The sequence below is a fragment of the Physella acuta genome, unplaced genomic scaffold (genome assembly GCF_028476545.2).
Source record: "Physella acuta isolate Inbredline_101_S28 unplaced genomic scaffold, ASM2847654v3 ptg000506l, whole genome shotgun sequence".
Taxonomy (NCBI): Eukaryota; Metazoa; Mollusca; class Gastropoda; family Physidae; genus Physella; species Physella acuta.
The window spans coordinates 272879-286973 of record NW_026732025.1 but is presented as its reverse complement, the minus strand read 5'-3'; the positions used below and the strand labels follow the sequence as shown (position 1 = coordinate 286973).

The following is a 14095-nucleotide window of genomic DNA, read 5'->3' as shown; positions in this document are numbered from 1 at the left end:
TGATTGGGCCTTTGGACCTTGCGCCCCCCCCCCCCCCACTCACACCCCGTGAACGGTGTGGATGAAAGAGGTGTGGATGTCTCTGTGAGCCACATTGCCCATGGTAAATAATTCAATTGATTGGGACGGCAGCCTAGACCAAAGGGGTATTACACAGTACAGTAAACAGCATACAAACTGTGAGGAAAGTACGCCAGTGCGTTATGTAACACACTTTATATTTCCCCCTTCATTTTAAGACGCTAAACAAAATCAAGAAAATTTAAACATGCTACGTACATGACAAAATACCTTTTTGGTATATTTAACCTAAACTTTCTAAAGCTAACACCGATATATTGAATGGGATTGACTTCTGAAGTTTACACAGACATTTTGAAATATGACAGTGTTTTTAAAGCGGATACAGACTTTTGAGCGTTTGTTTTTTATATTCTAACAGAGATTTCTAAAACTAAGACAGTTTGAATCATGACAGACTTCTGCAATATGGCAGATATTTTGAATTCTGGCACAGACTTTCGAAAAGCAGCGAGTTGTGACCGAATACACGCGCGTGAAGACACCGGCACCGTCTTGTAAAGGTTGGTGCCAGGTGTGGCGTCTCAGCTCTCACACGCTGTCCAATGTGGCAACCCTGCCTGCTGCTGGCAGTGACGTCTGACAACACATGCGCGCGCAGGTCTGGCAACCCTGAGGCAGCTTGAGTGTGTGTTGGCGAAGATGTTGAAACGAGATCTAGATGGAAATTAACCCGTTCGCAAACGGAGAGCGTAAAAAAAAAAAAAAAGAAAAAAAAAAAAAACACGGCAAACGTCGAACACGAAATTTGGATAAATTTGTACTCAAATAGCGTAAAGGATAATTATAATGAAATTTTAAAACTTTTCTAGATTTGAACTTGCAGAAATGATAATTTTATGCTACAACAACTATTTAAAGACAGCGCACCGGTTGAACTTTGCTACCGTGAACGACAGCTAGCGTGTAATTTTGTGTCACACGCTCATTTGAACGCGTCAGTCTAGTGTGTCATAGTGGCTAGGCTGACACCTTATTAACTGCCTTTTTTTCCCCCATGTGTGTAGTTTACGTCACAGGTATAGGTGACCGTCAGCGATACGGTAAGTAAGGAATAATTAGGGATATCTGGGTCATGGGGGAGGGGCTTGGTTTAGATAAGTGGGCGGGGTTCTTTAAAGGATATCTTGTTCGACAAAGGGAGAGAAGTTAAACGCGTGCTTTTCCTCTGATAAGCATCTCCCCCTGCATATCAGAATGTAAATTTAATGAGAGTTAACTGCTCCTTACTTCAATAACAAAACCCGCCCCGCCTAGCTCTTGGCTTTCACGTGACCCCCCCCCCCCCCTCACAACTGCCCTCACGTAATGTATTCACCTATAATCGATTTTTTTCACCCTCGTCACCAGCTCAAGTTTGAGACATAAAAAACTAAAATGACAACCCAGCGAGCCCTTGTAAAATGACAACCCAGCGAGCCCTTGTAAAATGACAACCCAGCCAGCCCTTGACGTAACTCTGTCACCGATGATTGCGATTTTCGTAGTCCAATCTGCGCGGGTTGTGCATTATGTATAACCCTGCCAACCCCTGCCAACCCCCGTCAACCAACCGGCGGCTAATCAATACATGCAGGTTTCACGTGTAGTTTAGTCTGTACACGGTCAGGGTTTTAGTAGCATGTGTACTAGGTGCTAGTAACACACGTAAGTTTTAGTAGCATGTGTACTAGGTGCTAGTAACTCACGTAAGTTTTAGTAGCATGTGTACTAGGTGCTAGTAACACACGTAAGTTTTAGTAGCATGTGTACTAGGTGCTAGTAACTCACGTAAGTTTTAGTAGCATGTGTACTAGGTGCTAGTAACTCACGTAAGTTTTAGTAGCATGTGTACTAGGTGCTAGTAACACACGTAAGTTTTAGTAGCATGTGTACTAGGTGCTAGTAACACACGTAAGTTTTAGTAGCATGTGTACTAGGTGCTAGTATCACACGTAAGTTTTAGTAGCATGTGTACTAGGTGCTAGTAACTCACGTAAGTTTTAGTAGCATGTGTACTAGGTGCTAGTATCACACGTAAGTTTTAGTAGCATGTGTACTAGGTGCTAGTATCACACGTAAGTTTTAGTAGCATGTGTACTAGGTGCCAGTAACACAAGTAATTTTTAGTAGCACATATGCTTAAGTGTTAGTAACACATGGAAGTTTTAGTAGCACATGTGTTTAAGTGCTAGTAACACACGTAAGTTTTAGTAGCACACATGCTTAAGTGCTAGTAACTCACGTAAGTTTTAGTAGCACACGTGCTAGATGCTAGTAACTCACATAAGTTTTAGTAGCACATGTGCTTAAGTGCAGTGTTTCTTTCGGACATTTTTGTTCGGGGAAGGGTACTTGAAACTTTCGAAGGAGGGGGGCGGACTTTAATTTCCGGGAGGGTTAGGGTACCCATCCCCACCACACCCCTGAAGAGATGCCTGAAAGAAACTCTGGGTGCTAGTAATACATGTAAGATCCAGTAGTACATGTGCATATGTGACAAACTGTCACACGTCTTCACACCAAATGACACAAACACAAACTGTCACACACCTTCACACCAAGAGACACAAACACAAACTGTCACACGTCTACACACCAAATGACACAAACACAAACTGTCACGCACCTTCACACCAAACGACACAAACACAAACTGTCACGCACCTTCACACCAAACGACACAAACACAAACTGTCACACACCTTCACACCAAACGACACAAACACAAACTGTCACACACCTTCACACCAAACGACACAAACACAAACTGTCACACACCTTCACACCAAACGACACAAACACAAACTGTCACACACCTTCACACCAAACGACACAAACACAAACTGTCACACACCTTCACACCAAACGACACAAACACAAACTGTCACACACCTTCATACCAAACGACACAAACACAAACTGTCACACACACATCAGTGACACGCCAACAAAACGTCACACACCTCCCCGCCAGGCGATACAATTACACACCCTAACACACCTTTAAAATCACACTCACTGTTTTTTTTTATAGACCCCATGCATCCAGCCTTTTTTTTACACCACCCCAGCCCTCCCCCACCTGTAGAAGACCGAATTCCATTGCACCCAAGTCCCCAAGTGTGAATAGGAGCCCCATGCAACAACGGCGGCCCATAAAAGTATTGTCTATCCTGCGCTTCTTGTCAGCCGGGAGCGCCATTTTGTTTTGTCCAGCCGGTCTGGTTTAGTGGCTCGTGTCTCGTGTTTATGGCTCTCCCAGGAATGTGGCTCATGGTTCCTGTCTCACCTCGGTTTTAATGGCGTCAGTCTTGTGACGCGGCGTCAGGCTTAGAGTCTTGGTATGTTGCATCGGTTTTTTTGTGACGCGGCGTCAGGCTTTGCGTCGTGGTATGTTGCATTTGTTCTTTGTGACGCGGCGTCAGGCTTTGCGTCTTGGTATGTTGCATTGATTCTTTGCGACGCGGCGTCAGGCTTTCCATCTTGGTATGTTGCATCGGTTCTTTGTGACGCGGCGTCAGGTTTTGCAACGTGGTATGTTGCTTCGGTTCTTTGGCTTTAATTACTGTTTAGTTATATAAGCTGCGTATCTTTTACCATCATTTTAATTAATTTCTTTTGTCATATATAAACATTGTAAACCTCAAAAAAAAAAACGCTCATTTAGTAGATATAGATCTAGTTTCTACGATGAATTTTAATTCATGCTCATACGTTAAAAAATGTAACAACTTCTGTTTAGTCTAGGTATGACCAAACTGTTAACACGCTTCATTACATCATACGATGTCCAACTCATGTGCAAGAACCACAGGGGGGGGGGTATGACACGGGATATGAGTAGTTTTGTGATACGTCCATTGCGCTGAATATAATTCTATACATTTATTTGTTAAGCAATACTTATGTATTTAGACACGATACCAAGAATGGTTTCAATAATTTACAGTAAGATTACTACTTATTGCTTTATGTCAAGATATCAAACAAAATTATATATTTTTACGTCGCTACTAGACAAAAATATGTATTCGCAGTTTATGTTCTTGAAGCGGCTATCAGCAGTTAAGGATTCCCAATAGTATGTGGCTATTTGGAAGACTGATCTTATTCCCAATAGCAGGTGGCTATTTGGAATCGAGATCTTTAATACCGATACAACTGGGAGTGTGTTTTGTGTTTTTTTTTTTTTTTTTACATAAAGTGGCAACAAAGGGTTGCCATAACTCTTCAAAAGTGACCCCGCTTGAGAAGTTTTCTGAGAACCGTGTTGATGGCGGGTCGTAACATATGATTTTATTCTCTTGCTAGTTCCTTTATAAGAGAGCTTTAATGTGTCAACCCGATGGTCTAATTCTGGGTCTAGCCCAACTTTTTGACGGGCTTCACACAAGTTTTTAAACTGGTTGGTTTTATTTCATTTGTATTTATTTATTTTTATTTTTGGCAATTTCCAAACTTCTTGACGCCAGCATATGACACAGCAAGACAAAACATCTACGGTTATTAGGTGTATATTTTTTAAAATCTAACAACGCAATTGTCAAGAATTATTTAAATCAACTCTTTAAAAAATTGTGAGGTTCATTATAAAATAAATACTGTGGTTTTTTTTTGTATTTTTTTTTTTTTTACAAATTAAAATAAAAATTGAAAATGCCAGTGGCTTCCCTTGTGCCCCAGTTGCTGCCCCTACACCCCAGTGAATGCCCCTGCGGTTGCAATTGTTTGACATAATGTTTCTATGAATGTGCTGAGAGAAGAAAGGGTGTTAAAACTTTTATCTTTCCCCACAAAGTTCGACACTGACGTTTCGCGTCGTGTCAGTCATGTGGCACAGCCGTTTTGTGGACGTTGACGGAAAGCGAGATTTACCAGACACGTACTTAAGGTGAATGTTAGGTGATAGGTTGGGAATATAGACAGGTGAGTCGTAGGTGATAGGTTGGGTTTATAGACAGGTGAGTGGTAGGTGATAGGTTGGGATTATAGACAGGGGAATGGTAGGTGATAGGTTGGGTTTATAGACAGGTGAGTGGTAGGTGATAGGTTGGGTTTATAGACAGGTGAGTGGTAGGTGATAGGTTGGGATTATAGACAGGGGAATGGTAGGTGATAGGTTGGGTTTATAGACAGGTGAGTGGTAGGTGATAGGTTGGGATTATAGACAGGGGAATGGTAGGTGATAGGTTGGGATTTTAGACAGGTGAGTGGTAGGTGATAGGTTGGGATTATAGACAGGGGAATGGTAGGTGATAGGTTGGGTTTATAGACAGGTGAGTGGTAGGTGATAGGTTGGGTTTATAGACAGGTGAGTGGTAGGTGATAGGTTGGGATTATAGACAGGGGAATGGTAGGTGATAGGTTGGGTTTATAGACAGGTGAGTGGTAGGTGATAGGTTGGGATTATAGACAGGGGAATGGTAGGTGATAGGTTGGGTTTATAGACAGGTGAATGTTCACCTAGCTATCAGTTAAAAGTTATGCAATATATTGCTTTTTTATTTATTCAAAACATCACAATATTAGTAGCAGTTGAAACAAACCGTCTACGGAATTTGTTTATTTACCTATTCTATGAGACGTGGGTAAGTTGCCTAACATTTCCCACACCAAAAACTTCAAATGTACAAGATTGTTGTAATCTCCTTGTTGTGGTAGCCCAAGGACATGATTGGATTTCAGTAGAGGGGGTGGATTATTTCAGTACTAATTCCTTAACAACGAGTTCATTATTGGCACCTTAAATAATGTTAGTTAAACCCTGTATTGTTCGTTCAGTTAAACCTATGTAGATTAAGCTTAGTTAACCCTATGTACATTAAGCTTAGTTAAACCTAAATTAAACCCGTGTATGTAACTCCATGTCATGAAAACTTCATAAATGCTACCAAACGCTAAAAACCCAAAAAGCGTATAATTATCTTCGCGAGTGGGTTTCGAACCACCGACCACGTGGTACATACCTTCTCCTGCTGCTGCTGTATCTGCTTCATCAAGATGGAGCGTTTTTTATCCTTACATCTCTTGTTCTGGAACCAGACCCGTATGACCCGCGGGCTGAGACCCGTCATCTCGGTCAGCTGTTCCTTCATGAGGGCGTCCGGCCTGGGGTTGGCGTTGTAGCAAGTCCGCAGCGTGTGCAGCTGTTTCTCGTTGAGGACGGTCCGCACCCTGGTGGTCTTGTGGTCCGACTTGTGGCTCCCTCTCGAGGCTTTGTCCCCGCGCCCTGTCACCAGAAATCAACAAGAGATTTCGTCAATGTAAAACTCTTTCACAAAAACGAGGCGTGAATGTTTTGTTGTAGAGAGTAGGGGGAATAAAGAAACAAAACAGTACTTTATTTTAAATCAAACGCAAATTATTTTATTTAAAAAAAAATCAATGCATGGGTGAAACCAAGCTGGATGGATGGAATTTTTAAAATTAAATTACTATCTAGTACGGGCGAATAAGTATGGTAAGCAGAGTTTCTTCCAGGCATCTCTTCGGGGGGGGGGGGGGCGAATTTTTTACCGCCCCCCCCCCCCCCCCCCGAGCGAAATGAAATTTATATAATTTATATAGAAAATATATACTTTTAACAGTGTCCGCCCCCCCCCCCCCGAAGAAAGTCTACCGCCCCCCCCCCGAAGAAAGTCTACCCCCCCCCCCCCCCCCCGGAGAAAAAAGTCTGGAAGAAACACTGATGGTAAGCGGGGAGTGTGTGGGAGGGTAGCGAGGGGAATGTGTGGGAGGATGGTGAGGGGAGGGTAACAGTCAGTGATCAAATGGTGTCCTTTAGAACGGGGAAAAATAAATCGCTAGGTCTAGTGAGGAACCTTTAGCGTGGTGTAAAGATCAGCAGTTTTGTGTTTTGGTGTCTCCTTCCATGGACGGTGTCGGTGTCATCAGGTGCTGTCCCCCCCCTCCCCCACCTACCACTCAACTCCTTGTCTTCCCCCCGCCTCGTGACGCTACTGGTTTGATTTGATAGAATCTCCCATTGCTCTCGTCCTTGGGTTTTGGATTTATTGCGCTCGGCTAAACAAATAAACGGAGTTTATGGTTTGAAAAAAAGAGCCAACGATTAGCTCGTGCGTCCACGCAAGTGTTTGAATGTTGATTGTCCCCAGCCGCCCGACACCCCGGGGGTTAACCCCGTGTCAACCGGTCTTCAAGCTTTCAAACGGTCAGTAAAAAATTCCATCAAGAATTTTAGACCGTTTTATTTTTACTGTTTAATTGTTAAACTTTTATTTCAGTGAATGTTGAATATTCAGGTGGTGAAATTTGAACTTTTCATTTACGGAATTGTAACTCGTCATTTGTTTACTTTGTATTTGACGATCAAAAAAACATGGCGAAGTTCCCCATCAAAGTTTTTAAAGAAAATATGTTCAATTTATTTTTTTAAAGTAACATTTCTTAAAGTAACCATTACTTTTTTATGTTTACGTGTTTAAATAATTAGACGTCATCTCTTCTGGTACTTTGTCCAAAGTCCAGACGTCTATCCATCCAATTTAAGTAATGCTAATCCAAACGTTCCTATTCAATTATTTACCTGTGTCGTGTACGCTTGGACTAACCCATTTAGTAAAAATACCATCGGGTCTGTGATTGATTTTTTTAGATCGATATTTCGAGATTTGAAAATGGTGTTTAGCAGACTGCAGACGGTGGAGCGCATCACTGAGGTCTACACGGTGCGTGAACTGGCGCGCGCGTAAGTAAACAAGTAAATAAATGATGGTTGGCTTTTCCGCGAAGTGAAGAATTGAATCAGACTGCGGTGAGCGTTATGTTTATATTAGTGGTTTTATGTGTGTTTGTGTAATTTTAGTTAGGCTTGTGTACTGTTAGGTGTGTCTGTAGGTAGGTAGGTATATGTGTGTGTTTTTAGTTATGTTTGTATGTCAGTAGTCGGGTTTTTAGTGTCTATTTGTATTTCGGTAGTCGGGTTTAAAGCCGTCTGTTATGTTTTTATGTCAGTAGCTGGGTTTGTAGCGTCTGTTTGTATGTCAGTAGTCGGGTTTGTAGCGTCAGTTATGTTTGTATGTCGGTAGCCGGGTTTGTAGCGTCAGTTATGTTTGTATGTCGGTAGCCGGGTTTGTATGTGTTTTGTGTTGAACGTTCTGGCCGTGTAGAAAGTTTGTCCAATCGGCATATTTCCAACAACAGCCAAAATTAATGACTGATAAGAGGCCTGACTTGTTGTTTAGATACGGACCAAACATGTCTTACTTTCGACCAGATTAGCCCGACGCCATTGAATCGCTCTTATTTGCACATTATTATAGGGGGAGGGAGATAGGGAACAGGGAGAATAGAGGGGGAACACGGGAACTCAAGACGGAACGTAAGGGCAAATAAAAATGTTGACAGTTAGTTGTAAACAACGAGGACTTCTTGCCCGTCCGCGGAGAGCCAGATTATTGAAAGGTTTTTTAAAAAAAAATTCGGAGGGGTTGTGTGTAGATGGGGGTAGGGGATGGGAAAATTTCGACAAATTTGTAATGTCTAGCGTTAAATACTGCTAATAAGAAAGCAAAATTTGGTGTTTTTAAACGAGTTTTTTTTTCCCAGAAACTTGGCCTTAAAAACATTTCTCACAAATATTTTGTTTCATAAATGCACATACATCAGAGCTTATTTCAGCTGTTGTTTTTTAAAATATTTTTTGTATGTGTATATGAATTTTTTCATGTGGGGTGTATTTTGTGTTATGGTTAGTTTCCTAACACCTTTTTATATAAAATCCTTGTTGCAACCGCATTATTCTAAATCTGCCAACACCTATTAGTAGCGATTAACTTTGTTTGATTATACTGAGTTTATAATAATCTTTGGTTTTTCACATGTGTAAATAACCACATAAAGACAACAGTATGTGCTAATGTGTAACTTAAATTAGCAGTAAATATTTTATGATAACACTCTGCACCTGATCTGTTCTATATTTTCTATAAAATGGATGTTGACCTAATTAACAATGTCTTACATAATAATGGTAGCTGATTGATAAGCTCACACTATTGCAGTCACATAGAGGCTGATCAAAGGGGAACTACACCGACACGTGAGGGGGTGTGAATGGGAGACAGCTTCAACATGTGTGTGAGTGAGTACTACAGTGATGGTATGATGTTCATGTGTTCACAGCTACAAGGTGACATAGGAGACCCCCCCCCCCGGGTCGCACCCCCACAACACATGTCAACGTACACCATCAGGAGTTTGTCAGCATAAGTGAAAAGGATGTGAAAATTGTTACAATTGACAGCACATCTAATCTAAAGCTTAACTTCACCAGACACACGTCTATAGCTAAACTCCACCAGACACACGTCTATAACTTAACTCCACCAGACACACGTCTCTAGCTAAACTCCACCAGACACACGTCTATAGCTAAACTCCACCAGACACACGTCTATAGCTAAACTCCACCATACACACGTCTATAGCTAAACTCCACCAGACACACGTCCATAGCTAAACTCCACCAGACACACGTCCATAGCTAAACTCCACCAGACACACGTCCATAGCTAAACTCAAGACACACGTCTATAGCTAAACTCCACCAGACACACGTCTCTAGCTAAACTCCACTAGACACGTCTATAGCTAAACTCCACCAGACACACGTCTATAGCTAAACTCCACTAGAAACACGTCTATAGCTAAACTCCACCAGACACATCTATACCTAAACTCCACCAGACACACGTCTATAGCTAAACTCCACCAGACACATTCTAATAGCTAAACTCCACCAGACACACGTCTATAGCTAAACTCCACCAGACACATTTCAATATCTAAACTCCACTAGACACGTCTATAGCTGGAATCCACCAGACACACGTCTCTAGCTAAACTCCACAATACACGTACATATCCGGAATCCACCAGACGTCCACCAAAACCCCACAGTTCCACACCACCGGAGCCCCCCCCCCCCCCCCCCCCGACAAGAGAAGAACCCTCTAGAACCACCCGGCAGGCACGGACCTCTGCCCGTGTGTGTTTATGGTACGTGCCAGCGAGTGACAATATTTTCTCGTGCCGGGTGAAACGGTCTGGAACCTAGACAAATAAATCCAGACTCGCTCAACGACCGGCTTGAAAGCTTAAAAAAAACTTTAAGAAACAATACGTTTTTTTTTTGTAACTTTTTTTTAATCAGCAGCCATCGAATAATAGGCTGGGGATTTTAGTTGAGCGTTAAGCAGATGAAAAAGATAAACAAAAATCGGAATTTTATTCTTAATCTAGAAGAAGTTGAAAGAAAAACGTTTGATCCGATTACAGTAATTTGAATAAATTTTACATTAAAGGTGGAGGATGTAAGTTTTAATCCTGGCCAAATGGGTAGAAAACATTTAATCTTCCTGTACAAAGGATTTTACATAGTTAGAAGTAGACAGCTTAACGAATACTAAATACAAAAAAAATTGTATATGCCATGCATAAAGTACGTAGTATCGCAGCGAAAATTTCACTCAACAGCCCAACTCCTAACTCACATAAGCACACATTATATTTATACGAAGGAAAATTTGGAATATATATATATATATATATATATATATATATATATATATATATATATATATATATATATATATATATATATATATATATATATATATATATATATATATTTCCCACAATGCCCAGTGTTGGTTTTTCCTTGACGTGATTCCCTTTCTAGCGCGGATTATCGCGTTGTGTTTCGGATTTCCCCGATTGGTTGTTTATCATAGCCCTGACATCTTGTGTAGATCTGGTTAACCCTTTGTTTACTAGAACCCTGACTTATTTAATGGGCCAGATACTGCACCAGGGGTCAAAGGGTTCATTCTGCAGCTTAGTGCTGCTAGCGGCAATTAAACATCAGCTTATTCATGTTTATAGATGGATTTTGCTTTATGTATACATTCATATATATATATATATATATATATATATATATATATATATATATATATATATATATATATATATATATATATATGGGAACAGGACATTTCCCCCCTGTCAATTACCCCCCGGATATTTCCCCCCCGACATTACCCCCCAGAGTAATTACCCCCCCTGTCAATTACCCCCCTGTCAATTACCCCCCGCCCAGTAGGACATTACCCCCCCCCGGACAGGGTTAGAGTTAGGGTTAGGGCTAGGTTTAGGGTTAGGTTTAGGGCTAGGGTTAGGGCTAGGGCTAGGGTTAGGGTTAGGGTTAGGGCTAGGGTTAGGGTTAGGGTTAGGGTTAGGGTTAGGGTTAGGGTTAGGGTTAGGGTTAGGGCTAGGGTTAGGGCTAGGGAACAGGACATTTCCCCCCTGTCAATTACCCCCCGGATATTTCCCCCCCGACATTACCCCCCCAGAGTAATTACCCCCCCCTGTCAATTACCCCCCTGTCAATTACCCCCCGCCCAGTAGGACATTACCCCCCCCCGGACAGGGTTAGAGTTAGGGTTAGGGCTAGGTTTAGGGTTAGGTTTAGGGCTAGGGTTAGGGCTAGGGCTAGGGTTAGGGTTAGGGTTAGGGCTAGGGTTAGGGTTAGGGTTAGGGTTAGGGTTAGGGTTAGGGTTAGGGCTAGGGTTAGGGCTAGGGCTAGGGTTAGGCTTAGGGTTAGGGTTAGGGCTAGGGCTAGGGCTAGGGTTAGGGTTAGGGTTAGGGTTAGGGTTAGGGTTAGGGTTAAGGTTAGGGTTAGGGTTAGGGTTAGGGTTAGGGTTAGGGTTAGGGCTAGGGCTAGGGTTAGGGTTAGGGTTAGGGTTAGGGTTAGGGTTAGGGTTAGGGTTAGGGTTAGGGTTAGGGTTAGGGTTAGGGTTAGGGTTAGGGTTAGGGTTAGGGTTAGGGTTAGGGTAAGGGTTGTGTCTAGCTTTTGTTTTGGTTTTGTGTGAAGTTTTAGGCTAAGGTGGATGCTTAGGTTTTGGTCTTTTTCTTAAGGTTTGGATTAAAGTAGTATATAGGTATAAAATTCTAGTTAGAGTTAGGATTTTAACTTGAGAGGGCGGGGGGTAATTCCCCGGGGGGGGGGGGGGGTAATTGACAGGGGGGTAATTGACAGGGGGGTAATTGCTCCGGGGGGTAAATACGGGGGGGAAATGTCCGGGGGGGAAATATCCAGGGGGGTAATGTCCTGTAGCCATATATATATATATATATATATATACATAATACCGCATGAGTGTTGATATTTCTTGTAATTAAATATATAAATGTCTTAAAATATTACAACTGAGCAGATATGTTCTAGTTTTAAGTCTTTCCTAATAACGTGTTCTAACAGCTAGAAAAAAAAAACAACTTTAAACGAATCAATAAATGTATTAACTATTGATTATATTTTTGTCCTTGCTTGACGTGAAATTTCTACCAAATCTTGCAGTCATCTTAGACTCTTTTTTTTTCTTTCTCTTTCAGCAGTTAAAAAAATAAAAACAGTCCGGGCAGTATCGATCCATTTGAAATTTAACCTGGCCAACTTGACATTACCAATGAGTCAACGCCCCTCACCTATGGATGCTACCCCCCCCCCCCCCCACACACACACGCCACCATCAGGTCACAGTTGATCTGTCCTTAGAAAAAACTACCCCCACCTCCCACCCCCACCCCCTTAACCTAAAGAACGAACGATTCCGTGGTCCCTGGAACTCAAAACGCGAACTTCCGGTTCCACCATTCAATTTCCCATTTTAACCACATCTCGCTCGTGGATCTTTACGACAGTATCACCGACCGCCATTGTGGTGACTTCATTCAACGGGAAAATCGTTTAGAGTCAGAGTCGGCTTGTTGGGGCGTCATATTCTACCAAGAGTCGGCTTGTTGGGCGTCATATTCTACCGACCTAGAGTCGGCTTGTTGGGGCGTCATATTCTACCAACCTAGAGTCGGCTTGTTGGGGCGTCATATTCTACCAACCTAGAGTCGGCTTGTTGGGGCGTCATATTCTACCAACCTAGAGTCGGCTTGTTGGTGCGTCATATTCTACCAAGAGTCGGCTTGTTGGGCGTCATATTCTACCAACCTAGAGTCGGCTTGTTGGGGCGTCATATTCTACCAAACTAGTCACCTTAGTGGGGCGTCATATTCTACCAACCTAGAGTCGGCTTGTTAGGGCGTCATATTCTACCAGCGTCAGATTCTACTGACCTAGAGTCAGCTACGTTTAAGCATGGATAATGTGTACATATTTTCTTGTTGATAGACACGTTAATTCTCTTAAGTTCTACTTTTATTACACAGATCATTAAGAGGTCAAAAAATATAACAAATTATAAACAAGTAGCATAAAAAGAAATGTTAACATTCCACAACACGATACACACGTGGTGTTGTCTAGGAAACTTATTTTAACCTGAATTGCCCTTTAAGAATCTTCAACTTTTTCAGCCAATTAATATTAGTATGTTGTTTTACTTCATGTTTACCGAAATGAAAATTGTGTTCTACATCTACAGGAATCAAAATCCCCTCTAAGGAGAAAAAGGTGTGCTACGTGTGTGTACGCGGTATTCTAAAAGTGTTATACAAGGTATGCGTATTTTTTAAAATTACTGCGCGGTAGGTCCGAAACTACTGCGCGGCCGCGCAACCGCGCAGCTTGGAAGAAACAGGCAGGAATGCACTTTTTTTTTCTTTTTGAAAGGTGAATAACAAGTGGCTTTACACATAGCCATTATTTCTCAGTGTGAGCCATAAATTCAATCTTTAAAATGGTATGATTCTACAGATACAGATCTAAGTACCACAACACTGGTTTGTATTTAAAACAAACAGCTAAGTGTAAACAGACAACGCTCATCCAATCTAGCAGACGTCCAGCAGTTTTTGGCGCTGGGGCTTCTGGGAATTTCAAGTACGACCAACCAATCGCCTTTGTTAAATGAGGATTTGTTTCCCTTATTTATGTCTGAATGCATTTGTCGGCCCTTTGAGTTAGCTTCCAAGAGAAACCTCCCGGGTATAATCATACGGTCGATGGCTCTAATCAATATGCATTGATTGCTCATTAACAGCGTCACCACGTGAC

At 42.0% G+C, this 14095-nt stretch overlaps 1 protein-coding gene across 2 annotated transcripts in view; it reads right to left on the bottom strand.

The window, feature by feature from the left end:
- Positions 1-14095, bottom strand: part of LOC131944736 (insulin gene enhancer protein isl-1) — a 37339-nt gene that overhangs the window by 11324 nt on the left and 11920 nt on the right. For both annotated transcript variants that reach the window (XM_059305536.1, XM_059305535.1), the window contains one exon: positions 6030-6292. In XM_059305536.1, coding sequence (XP_059161519.1) covers positions 6030-6292 — 263 coding nt within the window. The remainder of the gene's footprint in view (positions 1-6029; positions 6293-14095) is intronic.